Source organism: Orcinus orca, chromosome X (genome assembly GCF_937001465.1).
Source record: "Orcinus orca chromosome X, mOrcOrc1.1, whole genome shotgun sequence".
Lineage (NCBI taxonomy): Eukaryota > Metazoa > Chordata > Mammalia > Artiodactyla > Delphinidae > Orcinus > Orcinus orca.
The window spans coordinates 131,748,260-131,769,852 of record NC_064580.1 but is presented as its reverse complement, the minus strand read 5'-3'; the positions used below and the strand labels follow the sequence as shown (position 1 = coordinate 131,769,852).

The window sequence follows — 21,593 nt, the reverse complement described above, 5'->3', positions numbered from 1 at the left end:
CCACCTGTGGTGGCCCCACTCAGCGGGCAGAACTCAGAGCCATCCTGATTGCAATAGGATGAGGCCAACCCGTAACACTGACCTCAACCATGTCCCTCAGGTGGAAGCTAGAATCTTACTTCAGTCTATTATCTATTATAACCCGCTCAAAGCAGCTTAGAGCAACCTGCTAATCTTTGTCATCACCAATAATCACAGGAAAAAGAGATGGAAAAAGGCCACCCCACCCCACTACCTGCAGCCCCCATTCCACTGGTCTGGGTGGGGTCAGATGGGTATAATAATAGGGTATTGCATTTATGATTTTTAAGATGAATTCTTACCTTTTACAGACACATACCAAAATATAATAAAATGACACATTTGGTATTTGTTTCAAAACAATTGATAAAACAAGATATAGTTTGATGATCATTATAGGTGGTTGATGGACACATGGGGGTCATTGTACTATTTTCTGTATTTTTATATATGTTTGAATGTTTCCATAATAAAAAGTGAAAAAAATTTGAGTTCTTCTACAAAAATATGGAACAATGTGGCTCATAGCATTATGATTTGTATATAATTCATACATGTTACAAGCAAAACTTAATGTTGCCTTAAAATACTACCATAAGGAGAAAAATGCAAATGGATGAATTCTAAAAAATTCCACACATCCACTAGTAGCTACAATTTCCAAATTCAATACATCATTCCCAAGGTAAGTTAAAAGGCAAACATTTTAAAAGGAAGGCCTTAAGAACATACATTTTGCAAGGGGTCACCTGCAAGTTTAAGAAGTTAATTCCAAGTTTTCCGAATTTTCAGAACTCCTAAAGTCTCACAATCCTGTGGATCAGTGCCTTTTCCAGATACTTTCCTATGAGCTCATTATTCATATATTCAACAGATACTGAGTACTTATTAAGTGCTTGGCTCCATGGATATGATGGTGAAGACAAAAGCCTTGCCTTCCTGCAGTGGGTATTCTAGATGGTACAACAGAAGGCCAGTACAGAAAAATGTGTTAAGTTTCTAAGCATGGATATATCTATAAACTTTTATTTTAAAGAAAAATTCTAAGAGTTGGGGTCTTCCTGAGACAGATTACCTTTGATGATAGAAATAATTTATTTCACATGTGCTGTTGCTATTGCTACTGTTCTCAATTCTTAATGCTTGGAATGCCACCATTTAAAAACTCTGGTTCAAATGTTATATATTTCATACTAACTGGATAAATAGTAGAACTGGCACAGAGGAGCTACGGCTACCCCTGATGTTTGACAAGAGGTAAAGAATATTTCACATTTCAAAGCTTAAAACCTTTTCTATTAAATAAAAATCCAAGAGCTTCTTCCCTCTTCCACCTAAAGTCACTTATTTTACCATAAATAAATCCTTTGGAAACCAGCATGAGATGCATTATCCTGTATGGTGGAAAACATCTGTAGATAATACCGCAATGCCTCTAAGTGATTCACTAAGTCTGACCATCCTAAATGTATCTATTGGTTGGTTTCCCTAAAGACCTTCCCACCAAACACAATACCTTCAGCTCAGCATATGTATCTTTAGCACAAGTTCATTCCATATGCAGATTTTTCAACTGTAGTGCGCATGCTCCCATTCTGTCAGGATAATTAGAGCCAGTACAAGTAGTTCTCATTCTGTAACCTAAAATCTACTACAAAAGAAAGTAGACACCAAGATACCAAAATCTTTCATGCTTACAGGCAAATGTATTCAGTTCCTTTCCAGGCAGGACATAGTAAGGTATCTTATATGCTTGCTATTTCTTTTCCTAATCAAGTTTGGGACAACCTCTGAGGGTCCACTCACGCTCCATGGTGAGCCATCTTGTACCATGTTCTGGTAAGTATCTTACATAGGGGACAAAGGAATATTCTTGCTGACCTAGAGATTAGTCAAGGGGGGAGTGTGGTGGGAGAAGAGTTAATGTCTACTGTCTCTTCCGTTGCCGTCAAGGTCATGGTGGGGCCATTATCCACTTGTACCAACAGATGCCTACAGAAGCCATTCAGATACGCCACGGCAGGGAGGAAGGCGAGGGAGAGGAGGACGAAGAGGAGAGGCTTTGCTATCCTATGACGGAGTGAAGAGGCCGCTGGCTGGAAAAACCAGGAGTAAGGAAGTGAAGTCATCCTCTTTAGGACGCCATACCAAGCAGAAAGCCTCCGAAAAATCCACCAGTCACTAGAACATTCTTCTTCACAAACGACACCACCTAGGAACAGAAGATAGCACAGTGGATTACTTTGCTGAGGATATTATTAGGAAGCAGGACGCAGATCAGAAGGTGAGATGACGTGTCTTTGGATAAGGTAGTGGCGGGGTGCTAGCGCACAGTGATCACATTCAAGGGATGCTTTTCAGACGGGACTTTGCAAAGAGAGAAGGCACCACATTCAGTAAACTGGTGTCTCCTCCAAACCTGTCCACACGTTCCTCCCGCCCACGCGTCTGTCCATCTATCCATACACGCTCCTCTGAAACCTTATTTTCTCACATTCCTACAGCTTCCCATGCATGTGCTCTATCGACCTCCATCCCAGAGGGAACTTTCTCCCAAGTGCTACCATAGAAAAGTATTCACGAGGGGAATACACCCTGTAGCCTGGCCTACTGGTTTCCTGAACTTAAGTACAGGGGTTCATCTCCCTAACCCCACCCCGACCTTTCCCACGCCACCACCCAGCCTCCTGGGACCCTCGAGCCCCCTCATTCCCACTGTGCCTGTGTCTTCACTCCTCCCCGACTTGGCTGGAACTATACTTCCCTATTTGACGCATTGTCTCTTGCCATCTGCCCTCAGGGGGAATGACAAAAATCATACAATTTCCTGACATAACCTCTTTCATTCATCATCTTTACTCATTCCTCAACTTGCTACACCTTGGCTCTCAACTCCACCACCCGACTGTAACTGTTCTCGCAGAAATGACCAATGGCCTCCTTGCTGCTAAACACTAACCCGAACATTTTCATTTCCTGCTCCCCAAATATGAATACGGGCTCTCAGGGGGGACCAGCCACTCTCCCTGGGGCCTGTGAGAGGGCCAGGCCACAAAGAGGGATACTACAAACATTTGTGGAATGAACCAATTCCAAACCTTCTGGTTACTTTATATAAGTGCACACTGTAAGGCAACAGTTGGTTCTAATCAAACATTAACCTTATACTTTTTATTATATACATTCCTGTATCATTAAAGAAGTTTTCAACAATCATGTATTACTTTTGTAAATGTCTGAAAAATAAAAAAAATTTTTGAAGTGAAAAAAGTGTAAGTTTCATAACCTTGAGCTTGAGGAGGGATGGAAGGGAGGAAGGAGGAAGGACTTATCTAAGTGCACAAATGCCACATTCCACTCTGGGCAACGGACAGCTTTCTTTATAAAAAATTTATTTATTTGAGGGGTTTTTTGTTCTTCTTTTCGAACTTTTCCATCTTACTACACTTTATTGAGGTATAATTTACATAAAGTAAGATGTGCTCATTTTTTCATTGAAATGTAGTTGATTTACAATGTTGTGTTTATTTCTGCTGTGCAGCAAAGTGATTCCATTGTACATATATATGCGTTCTTTTTCCTATTCTTTCCCATTCTGGTTTATCCCAGGATATTGAAGAGTTCCCTGTGCTCTACAGTAGGACCCTGTTGTGTATCCATCCTATAGATACTAGTTTGCATCTGCTGACCCCACACTCCCAGTCCCTCCCTCCCTCCCCCTTGGCAACCACAACTCTGTTCTCTATGTCTGTGAGTCTGCTTCTGTTTCATAGATTCATTTGTGTCATATTTTAGATTCCACATATAAGTGATGTCATATGATATTTGTCTTTCTCTGTCTGACTGACTTCACTCAGTATGATAATCTCTATGTCCATCCATGTTGCTGCAAATGGCAAAATGTCATACTTTTATATGGCTGAGTAGTATTCTGGCAATGGACACCTTTGGCTGAGCACTCGCCACCGCAAAGAATCGTCTTTTTCTTTTTTTCTTCTTTAAAGGGAATGTCATTTTTTTAAAAACAATATTTATTTATTTGGCTGCACCAGGTGTTAGTTGCGGCATGTGGGATCTTTAGTTGCGGCATGCGGGATCTAGTTCCCTGACCAGGGATTGAACCCAGGCCCCCGGCACTGGGAGCACAGAGTCTTAGCCACCGGACCAGGGAAGTTCCTCTGCTAAGTTATCTACCACTCATCTATGTGCTTTCCAACTTTCAAACATTTGCTAATATTTCTTGTCTCCTGGTATTCCCTTCCTGTTCTCTTGGTCCTTGTAGGTTTAACCAGGCACCTTCCTGACACCTTGATCCCGGTTTATTTCTCCCTGGTTAAGTGCACTTATATCTTTGGGACATTTGACATTTTTCCAAAGGTAATAAAGAAGTAACAAAATACATCCTTTTAAAAAAGAAGCCCTTCTCCTGTCCCTCCAGTATAATCTGACCTGATTTCATGCCTTAGATCAGAGGTTAGCAAACTATAGCCCGTGGGCCAAATCCAGCCAGTCACCTATTTTTATTTTATTTTATTTTATTTTATTTATTTATTTATTTATTTTTTGCGGTACGCGGGCCTCTCACTGTTGTGGCCTCTCCCGTTGCGGAGCACAGGCTCCGGACGCGCAGGCTCAGCGGCCATGGCTCACGGGCCCAGTCTCTACGCGGCATGTGGGATCTTCCCGGACCGGGGCACGAACCCGCGTCCCCTGCATCGGCAGGCGGACTCTCAACCACTGCGCCACCAGGGAAGCCCGTCACCTATTTTTAAATAAACTTTCATTGCAACGCAGCCACACCCACCTGCCTACCCATCGTCTATGGCTGTTTTCACGCTACACAGTGGAGTTCAGTAGTGACAGAGATCACAATGCCTACAAAGCTGAAAACAGGTACCATCTGGCCCTTTACAAAAAAAGCTTGTCAACCCCTGGGCTACACATTCTGGACGTTTCAGAGATGTGTGTGTATGGAGACAAAAATGTGACTGACTCAAAGTGATCAGAGTGGCTGTACAAGGTACATCTTCCCCCCCACCCCTCACGTGCCGCTCCAATCCCAACAAGAACTTCTTCAAGGGATGCTCGATCCACATATGTGCCTGCAGCACTTTGCACTCTCGCTCAGCAATAAACGTCACCAAACCTACTGGTCCTTGGTCCTTGTAGGTTTAACCTTTTAAATTGCCACTGAGGTGAGGATATTCCATCTGAGGCTGACATATTGGTGTGTCTACCCCATTTTTTACACACAAAGTTGTCTGCACCCTTCACACACTGCACAGGAACAAAACAAGTCTCACCTCGTCTGCTTTGCTTTTGACCTCCGCAGGTGTCTGGCTGCCCTTGCGGACCTTCAGCTGCTCCTTGGCTTTCTTCATGTCCCGCTCTACCCGCTTCCAGTCCACTTTGATGTAGCCAGTATGGTTTGCAAGCTTTAGTTTAAAAAACGACAGCAATAAAGGAGAAACACAGGATAAATCACTGAAATATGTTACCAAAAATCCTTCTGAGTTTCTATCTTTGGAGATATTTGCCGTCCAGTTTTTTGTATTTCAACGACATTCACTCCACATCTACTGAGCACCCACCCTATGTGCGAGGCCCTATGCCTGTCAACGGAAATCCACACACTGGCCTTCGGTGACTGCTGGCAATTCTTTTACTTTATTTATACTCTTACCCATCTCGATAAAATTTCAAGTGAGCTTAAAAAAATTAAATGGTAAATGAAAATCAGAACTGGAAGTCAAGATGTAAGGTAAAGAAACCTTAAAGGCGACATAAGCCTGAGTTTCTCAACAATGTGAACAGGGCAAGGGTGTCATGTAGTAATCACTGCTGCTCAGAAAGAAATCACAGAGATTTCTCATGAGCGATTTCTTGTAAGGGAGAAGCACATCCAAATATACCTACAGAACATGGCTACTTCCCTTGCTCAAGACAGCAGGCACGCACACACACACACTCAGTGAGAAGCATTTCATAAAGAATGTGCGAACAGGATAAAACTCATTCACACATGGAGTTTCCTGATGGATTAGTGTTACCCAGGGAACGAAGAGACTGATTAGGCCATCAGTCAATCCTCCATGTGTATCACTTCTCTCCTCCAAATTTCTGATATGATAAATCATAACTCCCTGGATAGCTCAAAATATCTAAAACTGAAATTCTTCTCCACTGTCTAGTCAGTTGCTCTCCCTCTAGTCTCTCTTTTAGTTAACAGCACCAACCAACTAATCAGTCACCCAAACCAGGCTGGAGAAAATATCTGCAATATATCTAACAAACAAAACATTAATACTTATAAAAAGTGAAGTTCTTCTGGAGATCAGTAAGGAAAAAACCCCATTTGAAAAACAGGTAAAGGCAACTCACAAAACAAAGTGGTCAACAAAAGGGAGAAGTTCAACTTCACAAGGAATCAAGGAAATTAACACTAAAATTACTGAGTTGCTATACTTTCTTTATCAGATTGGAGATGAGTAAAACACTGAAAATATACAGTGTTGATAAGGATGTGGGAAATGGACACTCCTATCACACCCTTACTGAGTGTTTACCAGCAGCCTTTTAGGAGAGCCGTTCGGCTTCATCCGCCAACACTGAAACTGCACGTGCCATTATGCTATACCCAGAATGGCAGCTCGTCACAGCAGCTTTACCGGAAATAAAGCAAATGTCCATCCGCACATGAATGAATAAGCAAGTTGTGTCATGTTTACACAAGATGTTGCTCAGTACTAAAAAGAACAGACTACTTGTAGCAGCAATATAGCTGCATCTCAAAAATCGTACACTACATTCAAGTTCCGATTCTGTTACTCCACCCTGTCTCTCCCACACGACGAAGTACACTGAACAGCTACTTGGGGGCTCTGAAGGAAACAAGAGCATCTGACTGGAGAAGCCCAGAGCCGTGTAGTTCCCATATTTGCTAAGGTATCACCTGGCCTAGACTTCAGGCAGGACTCAGAAACATTCTGACAAAATTCCACACACATTCCCGTAAAAGCTCTTGGAAAAACAGAAACAGGGAGAACTTCCTCAACTTGCTAAAGAGCATCTACAAACATACAGCTAACGTCAATCATACTTACTGGTGAAAGACTGAATACTTTCATCCAATGTTAACAAAAAGGCAAGGATGTCTACTGTCTCTATTCCTATTCAACGCTGTGCCGGAAATGAAGTCATAGTGCAACAAGGAAGAACATAAGGTAAGAGGCGTACAGATCAGAAAGGAAGATGTCAAAATGTCACTATTTGTAGACATGTTTGTCTACATAATTTCAAAGAATCCAACAAAAAACAAAAACTCCTACACACAAAAAGTGAGTTTAGCAAGGCTGTACACTACAAGATAAACACACAAAATAAATTGTATTTCTATATGCTAGCAATTTGAATTGGAAATGGAAATGAAATTTATGGTTTTACAATAGCTGCAAAATAATCGAATACTAGGTACAAATCTAAACAAAAATCATATAGGATCTGTACACTGAAAACTACAAAATGTCTGTTGAAGAAAGAACTCAAAGAGAAATGATTAAGCCAGAGTTATTGCAATCCCAATCCCAGCAAGATGTTTTACAGATATGTAAACAAGCTGGTTCTAAAATGTGTATGAAAAGACAAAGGAACTAGAACAGCCAAAACGATTTTGAAAAAGAACAGAGTTGGAGGAATCACACTACCTGATTTTACAGCAATCAAGACAGTGTGGTATTGGAGAAGACACACAGATTAATAGGACAGAATAAAAAGTACAGAAACAGACAATCCAATTTAAAAGCGGACAAAAGACCTGAATAGATACTTCACCAAAAAGGAGATCTGGACAGTAAATAAACACATGAAAAGATGTTCTACATCAGTAGTTGTATCACTCGGAGTCCAACTGGGAGACAGCTTTAGGGCTCAGGGTGAGTGCCTGGGGAAAAGCACAAGAGCAACTAAAGCTCTTATAACGTATCTAGGAATAAAACTGAACCACAGATGGACCAGATCTATATGGAAAAAACAAGAGAAGTCTAGGCAAAGACATTAAAGAAGACCTAAATAAATGGAGACGAAGCCTGTGTTCACAGCTAGATGATACAATATCATAAAAGATATTAATTCTCCCCCAACTTATCTATATGGTTCCCATGCAATTCCAGTCAAACATTTTTCTTATTACTCTTTTTTTTCCCCTCTTTTTGGGTGCACCGTGCGGCACACGGGATCTTAGTTCCCCAACCAGGGATCGAACCCACGCCCCCTGCAATAGCAGCGCGGACAGAGTCTTAACCACTGGACTGCCAGGGAAGTCCCCCAATGAAAATTTAAACAGAATCTTTGAAAGGAATTGACAAGCCTGTTGTAAAGTTTAGATGGAGAAGCAAAAGTACGAAAGCAGCCACGACGATCCTGAAGAATACGTGGAGGAACTTGTCTTGCCCACTATCAAGGCTCAGCAGATACAGGAAGGAGAGTCAGAGCCACACACATATGAACTCTGATGTATGATAAAGGCAACGGTACAAATATTGAGAAAAGGAAGACTTATTCACTAAATGCTGCTGGGACAACAATCCGGATGAAAGGAAACTGGATCCTTATGTCAAACCACACCCCTCATCTCCCAACATCGTGACTACCCTGGTGACAGGGCACATGCGTGCACAGCACAGACCCCCATGTCTTACCTGCACTGCACTCCTTGCACATCTGACCCAAGCAATACCAGAATCCCAGTGCAAGGGTCCTTCCTGGAGATTATTCTAATGCCCATTACTTCTGTCAGTCAGAACCCCCAAAAGAAACAGAGGGTGCACTCAGATTAAGGCATTTCAAAGCAATATGAAGATACTCAGGGAAACCACAGGGACAGAACAGGATTGTGGGTCTAGTGCAAGAGAGCTGTCACTGCACTTGCATCTGAAGGGGTGCGAGGAAGGAAAGATGACTGCAACCCAGAAGGCAACAGGAGGGGTGAGGAGGGGCCTGTCTGCTAACAGCCACAGGGAGGGAGCCAAGAAGCTACGCAGGGAACGGGTCCGGGGGCAGCTGCTGGTGCCTTGCTAGTCACAAGCAGGATGCTGCCAGAGTGATGCTATGGAGTTCCCAGGCTTGGGCAGAAAAGGGCGGGCAGCTTTCACCATGTTTCTGAAACAAGGGCGCTTGGAGAACTGAGGCCACAGGAGGAGCTGAGACCCGAGTGAGGGAGGGGAGGGAGAGGCCTGGACCCGCCCCAGCTCCCTGCTCACCCAGCTCCAGTCACCTCTGCCTAGAACCCCTTGAGGCTGCCAGCCCAAGCGCCCACCCTCCCCTCCCCGAATTGCTGATGCACAGAAACTGAGATGATAAAAGATGGTCATTTTAAGCATTGGGTTTTGAGGGCGTCTGTGATGCAGTGATGCTGTACCACACCGCCCCGGCCCTCCAGTCATAAGCGGGCCTCTTCTGGCCTCTTCCACACACTTCATTTTCACCTGACGCATCTGGAAAACTCACTCAAATTGTGATTCTAACGTGGGACGACCTCACTAAAACGAGGGCTGCTACCTTCGAGAGGAGACAAAGAGCTGTGGATCCGGACACTCCAGCTTGACTGCACCTCAGAATCACCTGCAACTTTAAAAATACTCCGATATACAAGCAGGCCTACTGCCCGTGAAATCAGACGGAGGTGATTTCACAAGCATCAGTGTTCTATAAAATTCCCAGGTGATTCCAATGTGGAGTCAGGTTTGCAAACCAACTGTACACACACAGCCTCAGGGAGCCAGCAGCCAGTGGTTCAAAACAAACTCCACGCCACGGGCCAGCAGAGGCCATCTGACCAGTGTCATTTAGCCCTCATGTCTCTCATCGACTTTGTGTCTAAGAATAAATCATATCACAGGGCACTTGCATCACACCTGGGATTTCTGAAATCACCCTTGCTTCATATTTCAAGTGGTCTTGAAAACCCTGGAAGGGAGCTAAGGAATATGCACGTGTCCCCATGTTATAAGTGACAAACTGTAATCCACCTAGTAATTGAAGAAGTCTGACTCAAAAGGTTACTAGCATTTCAAATGGTACGTGAAACCGGGGAAAGACTCCACATACAGACCTGAAGCAGGAAAAATCCACCTCCCAGAGCTGTGGCAGCCAGCCTTCCAACCTTCTGGAATATGAAACCAGTGCACCTACAAAAATCAAGTTAACAAGCTGTCAGACAAACACAAGCATGGACTTCTAACAACATTCAGAGCCTGCTTACCTTGGGATGGCCCAGCTCCTTCCTACTCCAGGCATAAAGCCCGTCCCCTCCAGAACGAGGGAACGGCAGAGGCTCCAAGCTCACGAAGACCCTGACTCGGATCTTGGCTCTACTACTCACTTCATTTTGTGGTCTTGAGCAAATCCCTTAAACTCCCAAGCCGTGTTTTTAAAAGATGACTCGTGCTACACTGCGGAGAATGGATCAACACAGGAAAGGATAAAGCAGAGACTCCAGTCAGCAATATGGAAGAGAAACGGCGGCAAGGAGGGCGCAGCCCTGAAGCGAGTAAACACATGACTGTGTATGAGGCCAGAGTGGCCGCATGGGATAAGGGACAGGCTCTCAGTGCCATCTTCTCTGGTCGGCACATGGCTCTTGACAGAAAACTCTGCCCTGAAGACGGCTTATAAAGCCCTACACTTACATCCAGTCTCCCTTTACCTCTCTGCCCTCATTTTCTACCACCTACTGCTTGGTACACTTCAGTAGGAGAAAAAATATGTCAATATCAATAAAACATTGCATGGAGGACCTCACAAGGATTTTAAATGTTTTTAAACAAAAGCTAGGTATATCTCAGAAGGGACTCCTAAACTGGAGGAATGATAGGACTAGTAAATAACCCATTAGGACTCATCTCAGTTCTTAAATGTGATTATAAGCTGAAGTAAACTGCCTGTACCCTGTATCCACTGGCCCTAAGTCCCTGACATGAAGGCATTAACTGACATTTTGCAGCTAAGATTCACTCATGATAAAGGCAACCAACTGGATCGTCAACTAGCTCTTATTTCGCCGATCTTTTCTTCAAAAACCCAACATGGATAAACGTGCTTTTCCCCTCCAAAGAAATTTGGGAGAAAAAAATGAAGTATATATAAACTCCAGCAATTTTCTTCTCAGTCTCTTTTATCTTTAAAATTAGTTCTATAGAGTAAGGTACAGAACACACGTGGAATTTTTTTAAAGCGATGTGTAAATGTGTCCCAGAACAAGAATCAAGACTCAATTATATAAGAATAAAAAAGATATTTAGCACCCAATAAGGTAAAATTCACAATACTGCCATCCCATTAAAAACTACCAGGCAGGCAAAGCAGGAAAACAGACCCATAATGATAAAAAACGAAATCAACTGAAAGCAACCTAGAAATGGCACAAATGACAGAATGCTGACAAAAACATCAGAAGTGATTATGATTGTATTCCATGTTCAAGAAGCTGGAGGAAAGATTCCACATAATAAGTAGGGACAAGGAACATATTTTAAAAGGATACAAATCAAACTTCTACAGATGAAAACTATATGTCTGAGATGAACACTGTACTTGATGGAACTAACAGCAGTTTAGATACTGTAGAAGTAAAGATCAGTAAACATGACATAGCAATAAAAACTATCAAAATGAAACAGAAAAATACATGAACATGGCTGTAATATTGAACTATAGTTATACACTGGGGAAAACTGAAGGATGGGCTCTCTGGATTTTTTTTTTTGCATTTTTAAAAATTTATTTATTTTTGGCTGTGTTAGGTCTTCGTCACTGCGCACGGGCTTTCTCTAGTGGTGGTAAGCAGGGGCTACTCTTTGCTGGGGTGCAGGCTTCTCATTGCGGTGGCTTCTCTTGTTGCAGAGCACAGGCTCTAGGCACGCAGGCTTCAGTAGTTGCGGCATGCGGGCTCTAGAGCGCAGGCTCAGTATCTGTGGTGCAGAGACTCTCTGGATTATTTTTAACAAGCACCTGTGAATCTATAGTTATCCCAAAATAAAAAGTTAAAAAAAATAAACAGTGTCAGTGAACTACAGGAAAATTTCAAGCAGTGTAATAATATGTCTAACTAGAACTGTTGAAGGATAGAAAATATTTGAATAAATAATGAGAAAATATTCTAAATTTGATGAAAACTGTAAATTGATAGATCCAAACAGCTTAATGAACTCAAAGCACAAAACAAATAATAAGTATCTTAAAAGCAGCCTGAAAGGCGCGGGGAGGGACATATTAGGTACAGAGGAATAAAATTCAGAGATAGCACATTTCTCATAGAAAATAATGCAAGACAAAAGATAATGGAACATTCTTAAAGTACTGGGGGAAGAAACAACCCTGTCAATCTGGAATTCTATACCCAGTAAAAATATCTTTCAAAAAACAAAGATGAAATGAAGACCTTTCTCAGATATACAAAAGCTGAAAAATAAATCATCACCAGCAGCCCAAAAGTACAAAGAATGTTAAAAGTGGAGGAAAATATACCAGATGGAAATCTGGATACACACAAAAGCATGATGAGTACAAGAAATAAACTATACGGGTAAATACAAAAGGTTTCATTTTCATTATTTAAAAATATAAGAATTCAATATTTAATGAAAAAATGTAAAGGTTAAATGTATGATAATGAAAACCAAGGGTAAAATGGAAGTATACTGTTTTATTTTTTTTTTAAGATTTGTTTCATGTGGACCATTCTTTTTTTTTTTTTTTTTTTTTTTCCAGACACGCAGGCTCAGCGGCCATGGCTCACGGGCCCAGCCGCTCCACGGCACGTGGGATCCTCCTGGACCAGGGCACGAACCCGTGCCCCTGCATCGGCAGGTGGACTCTCAACCACTGCACCACCAGGGAAACCCTGATGTGGACCATTCTTGAAGTCATTATTGAATTTGTTACAATACTGCTTCTGTTTTATGTTTCTGGTTTTTTGACTGTGAGGCATGTGGGATCCTAGCTCCCTGACCAGGGACTGTACCTACACCCCCTGCACTGGAAGGCAGAGTCTTAACCACTGGACCACCAGGGAAGTCCCAGAAGTATACTATTGTAAGAGCATTACACACTACATGAAGTGGTATATCTATTGATGATAGACTGTGGTAAGTAAAAGATACATCCTATAAACCCTAAAGCAACCATTAAAATTACACAATTAAGAGACACAGAATTATGAAAAATATGTGATTCAAGCAACGAAAGAACAAAAAAGAACGAATAAACTGGACTTCATAAAAATTAAAAACTTTTGTCCATCAAAGGACATTATCAAGAAAGTGGAAAGACAACTTAAAGAATAGAAGAAAATATCTGCAATCATGTCTGGTAAGAATCTAATGTCAAAAACATATAAAAAATTCTTACAACTCAAGAACAGAAAGACAAACAACTCAATTTCTCCAAAGCAGATGTACAGATGGCCAACAGACACATGAAAAGATGCTCAACATCGTTAGTCACCACTTCACACCCATGTCATGCCCACTAAGGTGGCTATATTAAAATGGTTTTTTTAAATGAAAATAATAAGTGTTGGCGAGATGTAGCCATAACAAGGAAAGAAGTCCTGACACACACTGCAACGTGAATGAACATCAAAAACACGATGCTCAGGAGGCTTCCCTGGCGGTCCAGTGGTTAAGACACCCTGCTTCCACTGCAGGGGGCACAGGTTCAATCCCAGGTCGGGGAACTAAGTTCCTGCATGCCACTCGGTGCAGTCCCAAAAAAACAGAACAAAACAAAACAAAACATGATACTCAGTGAAAGAAGCCAGACATACAAGGTCACATATTGTATGATTCTATTTATATAAAATATTCAGAATAGGTAAATCCATAGAAACAGAAAGCAGACAGATGGTTGCCAGGGGCTGGGGAGAGGGGAGAATGGGGAGTAACTGCTCAGCAGGGATGGGGTTTATTTTGGAGTGATGAAAATGTTTTGACCCTAGAGAGAGGCAGTGGTTACACAAAGGTGTGAATGTACTAAATGCCACTTTCACGTTACATAAATTTCACCTTAATTAAAAAATATACATATATATACACATATACAGTAGACCTATTTTTATTACACACACGTATATTTGATCCAAAAGAAAATAAAGAACAGAACACCAAGATGGTAAATTTAAACCCAATGATAACAAAAATAAACTTAAAGGTAAATAGTCTAAGCACCCTAATTAAAATGAAAAGATTGTAAAATTGGATTAAAAAACGGAAGACCCACCTATATGCTGCCTATAAGAAACCATTTTAAAGAACTGTTTTTAAAAAAATATTTATGTATGTACGTATGTATTTATCTTGGCCGCGCCAGGTCTTAGTTGCAGCACTGGGAATCTTCGTTGCAGCATGTTTAGTTGCAGCATGTGGGATCTTTAGTTGCGGCATGCAGACTTCTTAGTTGCAGCATGTGGGCTCTTAGTTGCAGCATGCGGTGCGAACTTCTTGGCTGTGACATGCATGCAGGATCTAGCTCCCCGATCAGGGATCAAACCCGGGCCCCCTGCATTGGGAACGCAGAGTCTTACCCACTGGACCACCAGGGAAGTCCCAAGAAACCCATTTTAAACATACAGACTCCACTTTCCTGAACTTTGCCCCATGTGCCTCTTCCTTTGGCTGATTTTGTTTTTAATATTTATTTATTTATGGTTGTGTTGGGTCTCAGTTGCAGCCCTTGGGATCTTTCATTGCAGAATTCCCTGGCAGTCCAGTGGTTAGGACTCAGAGCTTTCACTGTTGAGGGTGTGGGTTCAATCCCTAGTCGGGGAACTAAGATCCTGTAAGCTGCACGGCACAGTCAAATGGAGAGATAAACCATGTTTATGGATCAATGCAATCCCAGTCAAAATCTCACCAGGCTTTTTGTAGAAATCAGCAGCAAGCTGATTCTAAAATTCATATGAAAATGCTAAGTACCTAGAACAGTCAAATCAACTCTGAAAAGCAACAGAGTTGTAAGATTTACACTACCTGATTCATGACTTACTATAAAGTTACAGTAATCAAAACAGTGTGATATTAGCACCAAGACAGACAAATCAGTTTAACAAAGAAGACATATAGTCAATTGATTTTCACCATAAGTACAAAGGTATTCAGTGTAGAGGAGTATAGTCTTTCAACATATCATGTGGGCACAATCAGATATCCATATGCAAAAAAAAAAGACCTTGGATTCCTACCTTACAACATATACAATAAGTAAATCAAAATGGATCATGGAACTAAATGAAAAATCTGAACCTATATATCATATAGAAGAAAACATCGAAGAAAATCTTGGTGACCCTGGATTAGGCAAATATTGTCAGACATGACTCAAAAAGCTAGAGCTATAAAACAGAGTTGATAAATTGTATGTCAAGATTAAGAACTTCTGTTCTTTGAAAGACATTGTCAAGATAATAAGCTACAGAGTAGAAGATTATATTTGCAAATCACATATCTAAGACTTGTATCCAGAATACATAAAGAACTCTCACAACTCAGCAGTGAGAGAAAACCAACTCCCCAATAAAAATATGCAGAAAATATCTAAACAGATACCTCACCAAAGACATACGGATAGCAAAAATAAGCTCATGAAAAGATACTCAACATCATTATTCATCAGGAAAATGTAAATTAAAACCACAATGAGGGCTTCCCTGGTGGCGCAGTGGTTGAGAGTCCGCCTGCCGATGCAGGGGACACAGGTTCGTGCCCCGGTCCAGGAGGGTCCCACATGCCGCGGAGCGGCTGGGCCCGTGAGCCATGGCCGCTGGGCCTGCGCGTCTAGAGCCTGTGCTCCGCGGCGGGAGAGGCCACAGCAGTGAGAGGTCCGCGTACCACAATAAAAAAACAAAAACAAAAACAAAAAAATACAATGAGATATCACTTCACAGCCACTAGGATGGTTGTAATCAAAAGGACATTATGCCAGAAACAGACTGAAAGATATATAAAACAAACTAGTGTTTACCAGTGGGCAGAGGGAAGTGGGGAGGGGCAAGATAGGGGTAGGGGATTAAGAACTATAAACTACTATGTATAAAATAGATAAGCAACAAGGATATGTTGTATAGCACAGGGAAGTATAGCCATTATCTTATAATAACTTTTAATGGAGTATAATCTGCAAAAATACTGAATCACTACACTGCAATCTGAAACTAATATAACACTGTAAATCAATTATACTTCAAAAAAAAGACATTATGCCAAGTGTTAGTGCGGAGGTAGAGAAACTGGAACCCTCATACACTGCTAGGGGAGATGTAAGATGTAAGACAATACTTTAGAAAACTGCTTGGCAGGTTCTTAAAAAGTTAAGACATTCACCTACTATGACTCAGCCTAACTCTTTCTAGATATTTACCCCAAAGAAATGAAAGCATATGTTCATACAAAGACTTGTACACGAATGTTAACAGCATTTTAGCCCAAAAGTGCAAACAAACCAATATTCATCAAAGGGGAATGGATAAACAAACTAGTTCATCCATACGTGGAATGAACTAGTGATACACACAACAGCACAGATGAACCTCGAAATTAGTGAAAGAAGCCAAACAAAAAAGATACATACTGTATAATTCCATTTATATATAATTCTAGAAGATGCAACGTGATCTACAGTGATAGAAAGCACTTACTATGTGGCCCTGGTCAAGTAAACCTTTCTAAGCCTTAGTTTCTATTAAATGAGGATAGATAATAACAGTAACAATTTCAGAGCTGTGAGAAGGAAATGAGATACCTATATAAATATCTAAAATAGTACCTGACATGTAGTAAATACTCACTATGTGTAACCATTAAATAGCACTTTAACATTATGTTTAGATGTATACTATTTATTAAATGATCAATTTCACAAGTCAATGTATTTTCATTGGTTAAAAGAGATGGTTCCTATAACCCCAACACTGAGTCATGCAAAAAAAGATACTGGACATTTTTACATCACTTACCATCCAGTGACACCTCCAATTAACAGCTGGGTTGCCACGCTATACTTTTCAGCTGAAGGCCCAGATTCCTGCCCAAACAGCTTGCGCCACCATGGCTGCTTTTTAGCAAGTTCTGCAAGATCCAGTGACTCAAATTTTCCCTCAAAGTCTCCTACAAGAATTAAGATACTGAATAAGAAAAGTTACTTTTACAATAAATCACTAACATTCCTAACCTAGATTAAGAGATTTTTAAGGAAACAGAGACAGTTGTAATATGGACATCTAAATATTAATCTATTTTAAAGAGTAAACTGACTCTGAAATTCTGACCAGCAACTTTTGAAAATGAGACTAAAATCAACAAATATCTCAGAGGAAAAAAACCTAGACAATTTAGAATCAGTACTCCAGTTTTTCCCCTGAAATTTAAAAACAGCCAAAAGGACCTAGGAAAAACTGGTAGTAATACTTAATAATGCATCCTAAATGAAATGGGTTTTCTTCATTTGCCTCTCCTTTTCAGGAGTAACTCAATACTATTCAATAGCCCACAAATTCTCAGTACTATGTGTATCTCCAGTGATTATAAAGATAGGAGGTAACCCTGAGAAAACCATAATTCAAAAAGAGACATGTACCACAATGTTCACTGCAGCACTATTTACAATAGCCAGGACATGGAAGCAACCTAAGTGTCCATCAACAGATGAAGGGATAAAGAAGATGTGGCACATATACACAATGGAATATTACTCAGCCATAAAAAGAAACGAAATTGAGTTATTTGTAGTGAGGTGGATGGACCTAGAGTCTGTCATACAGAGTGAAGTCAGAAAGAGAAAAACAAATACCGTATGCTAACTCACATATATGGAGTCTAAAAAAATGGTACTGATGAACCTAGTGGCAGAGCAGGATAGAGAAGAAAAAAAATGTCATGAAGAACCTAGGGATAAGACAGGAATAAAGACACAGACCTACTAGAGAATGGACTTGAGGACACGGGAAGGGGGAAGGGTAAGCTGGGATAAGTGAGAGAGTGGCATGGACATATATACACTACCAAGTGTAAAACAGATAGCTAGTGGGAAGCAGCCGCATTGCACAGGGAGATCAGCTCGGTGCTTTGTGACCACCTAGAGAGGTGGGATAGGGAGGGTGGTAGGGAGGGGGACGCAAGAGGAAAGAGATATGGGAACATATGTATATGTATAACTGATTCACTTTGTTATAAAGCAGAAACTAACACACCATTGTAAAGCAATTATACTCCAATAAAGACATTAAGAAAAAGAGGTAACATTTAATTGAGCTGTTACTATTTACCAGGCAATGTGCTAAGGAATAAACATGTATATATAATTAAATCCACAGAACAAAGTAGGTACAGAACAAGGTACTATTTATTAACTCCATTTTGTAATTAAGAAGTAGAGGCTCAGAGGGTGATTTATTTGTCCCAAAAGGGAAAGAGTTAACAAAATGTCTAATCCCTCTCTCTGTGGGAAAATAAATTTAGTGAAAGAGGCAAAAGAACTCTACACTGTAAATGAGGAAACACTGCAGAGTTGCAATCTCGATCAAAAAGTAAGTTTTTATCTAGAAATTGAGAAGCTGGCTCTAAGATTTATATGGAAGTACAAAGGACCTAGAGTAGTATTCCAGTTACTATGGCTGTACAACAAATTACCCCAAAACTTCATTCACAGAGCAAAACAATCACTTTTATACTCCCAGACTCTATGGATTAGGAATTCAGACAGGATACAGCTCATCCCTGTTCCATATGTCTGTGGCTTCAGCTGGAAGAATTACAGGCAGGCGTCTGGAATCATCTACTACATTCACACATACAGGCTGCCTTGCTCTGGGTTAGTTTGGGCTTCCTTACAGCATGGTGGCTAGGGTCAAGGCTGCCTGTCCCAAGAAAGGGAGTAAGAGAGTAAGGAAACTCAAGGGCTCAGCAGAAGCTATATGACCATTTAAGACCTAGCCTCCAAAGCCATGCAGTGTTACTTCCACTGTATTCTGTTGCAGCAGTCACAAACTTCCACTCAGATTCGAGAGGGAATATAGACCCCAGTACTCAGCAGGAGGAGTGTCAAAGTCACACAGAAAAAAACAGCATATGGAATGGGGAGATATTGCTGCAATCACTTAGGAAAATACAGTGTGCCACCAGTGGCCAAAACAATTGTGGGGGAAAAAGCAACAAAGTTCAAAGAATCTCAAGACTTCTTATAAAACTACAGTAACATACAGGTAACTAATTTCAAGACTTAGAAAAGTACCCTATTTGACACAGTGTAGAACTGACCTAAGCATATAAAAATATATCAGTGGAAGAGAATATAGAGTCTAGAAGTAGATCTACACATACAGAAAATCATTTGATTTTCACATGGCACCAAAGTTATTCAATAGGGAAAGAAAGTCCTTTCAACAAATTGTGTTAGAACTATTAGGTATGTGTATTAAACAAACAAAAAAACCCTCAATCCCTACTTTACACAATCACAAAATATAACTGAAGAATTAATTCAAGATGGACCATAGATACTAATTTAGCAAAGCCAAAATATGGATGTTTAAGGAACTGGGCCTTCTATGGCCTCACAAGTAGTTAAATGAAAATTTTTGTTCTAACGTAACCGCAAAACATTACTGCTGTGTTGAAGAAGAAACTCTCTCCCTGGGTTAAAGAACATCACTGAAAACAAGAATGAGTTTTGAGTTTTGTTTTAATGTCATTTTAACAAGCTCCTTAGCTCAATAGAGGGCTCCAGCCAAAAGGGATCAAATCACAGACACTGAGTTCACCCAAAGTCACTCAGTCATTCAACACACACTGCTAAGCACTATACCGACCAGTCAGCAGCCTTGCTTGTGAGCCCAGGAGAGCAATGATTACAGTATTATGTGATCATCAATATGATAAAGATTGAAATTCCTAATGTCAGCCTCAAAGTTTCTCCCACCAATTTCCTAGGTGCAAATATCTGAGCAAACTATACATTTTAACTAAATAAGGGCAGTCTGCTCTGCAGGAAAATAATTCCATTGTGCATTCCAACACCTTTGAGTCACCTCAATTCAGGTGTGCTGGTAAACGGTTTGGTTTTAGATTTTTTTTTAATCTGGACCATTTTCAAAGTTTTTATTGAATTTGTTACAATATTGCTTCTGTTTTATGCTTTGGCTTTTTGGCTAGGAGGCACGTGGGACCTTAGTTCCCCCATCGGGGATGGAACCTGCACCCCCTGCACTGGAAGGTGAAGGCGTAACCACTGGACCGCCAGTGAAGTCCCCAGGTAAACGTTTCACAAGCGCGCTGGGGTGGGGGGAGGGCTGACTAGTAGTGTATACCAACATCCAGGGTGTGACGTCACTGACGTGTGACAGCGCTGAATGAGGAGCTGGCAAGAGACGCGGCTTATCACGCTACGTTATTTCCACCACACAGACACAACAGATGTCCAGAACCTCAAGAGTACAGATAATAACTAAACATGGCAAACAATAAGGAAGTAATGAATTTTGAGGATTTTCACCCTGTTTTTAACATAATTTATGTAATTTTAAATTTATATAATTGAGTTTTTGATAATGGTTCTGTGAGCCAGTACTGAACTGAACATAGCCTGAAGCATTCAAAGAAGTAGGATAAGAAGCACAACTGAAAGACGTGGTCCACTGTGTATTTTATTACAGGCTTTTTTTTTCATGGACTCTCCCCTTCACTACGCAGACTAAATAGGCGATTTCCAAGAACCATACCACGTGTACTCTTTCAAAACCATCAATAGCACAAGTAGAGGCGGCCTGCACGCGGAAAGACGCCGGCCCGGTGTTTGAAAAGACACTCCAAAGGGACAAAGACGCTGCCTTAGCCTCAAGGTGCCAGATGCTTCCGGGAACAGGGACAAAATGTCTCCAGGCCGAGGCTGTCGGGGGCGGGGCCGGAAGGCGGAGGAGCCCGGCCGGAGTCAACAGCGAGGGCAAGTCCGGCTCCAGCCCGGCCACTGACCTTGGCCGGACCTCGGGAGCGGCCGGGCCACAGAGGAGCTCCAGGCGCCCGCCCCGCCCCTGCGGCGCTCGGGCCCCCCAGGGGCACTGCTGGGCCTGGGAGGCGCGGAGCCCGTCCCTTCCGGAGCCCGGGAAGTCGGCTCCTCGCGGCGCCACCGGCGAGCGCCCGTCCTTACCTTGACTGGCTGCGGCCATTTCGGCGAGCTCGTCTCGCGATGACACCTGTAGGGGCTCGGCTCGGTAAGGCGCGGAGTGGCGCGCCACCGTCGGCGCTAGCTGGCTTCCGGCACGTGGGGTAGATGTTTCCATTCCCACGGCGGCGGCGGAAGAGGCGGGGCGGGGCGGGGCGGGGCGGGGCACGGGGCGGCTAGTCCCCTTCCCCGGGCGCAGCCGCTTCACAAGGCGCCAAGGGCGGTGTCAGAAGCCCCGCGGCGCCGACCCCCAGGCGCGTCGGGACACGCGTGCGCGGAAGGTCTCTCGCGGAGGAGTAATGCCGCAGCACGTAGTCTAGCTCGCAGCTCGCCTGGAAGGGGGCTCCCCGTGCGCGACCGCAGTGTGG

The 21,593-nt window shown here is 42.1% G+C and overlaps 1 protein-coding gene across 1 annotated transcript; it reads right to left on the bottom strand.

The window, feature by feature from the left end:
- Positions 1-1,704: 1,704 nt before the first annotated feature.
- FUNDC2 (FUN14 domain containing 2) lies at positions 1,705-21,382 on the bottom strand. The gene is made up of 5 exons (XM_004285929.4): positions 21,211-21,382; positions 17,027-17,177; positions 10,130-10,205; positions 5,325-5,456; positions 1,705-2,233 (listed from the first exon to the last, which is right to left on the bottom strand). Exons 1-5 carry the CDS (start codon positions 21,341-21,343, stop codon positions 2,156-2,158), a joined length of 570 nt encoding a protein of 189 aa, XP_004285977.1. The 5' UTR covers positions 21,344-21,382; the 3' UTR covers positions 1,705-2,155.
- Positions 21,383-21,593: the final 211 nt, after the last annotated feature.

Excerpts from the sequence above, each read along its gene's own strand:
- FUNDC2 (XM_004285929.4), bottom strand. The coding sequence starts at position 21,343 with ATGGAAACATCTACCCCACGTGCCGGAAGCCAGCTAGCGCCGACGGTG. Across the intron at positions 5,457-10,129 it reads GTGGATTTTTCCTGCTTCAG|CTTGCAAACCATACTGGCTA; the intron begins GTCTGTATGTGG and ends TTTAAACTAAAG. Across the intron at positions 2,234-5,324 it reads TCAAAAGCAAAGCAGACGAG|GTGGTGTCGTTTGTGAAGAA; the intron begins GTGAGACTTGTT and ends TTCTGTTCCTAG.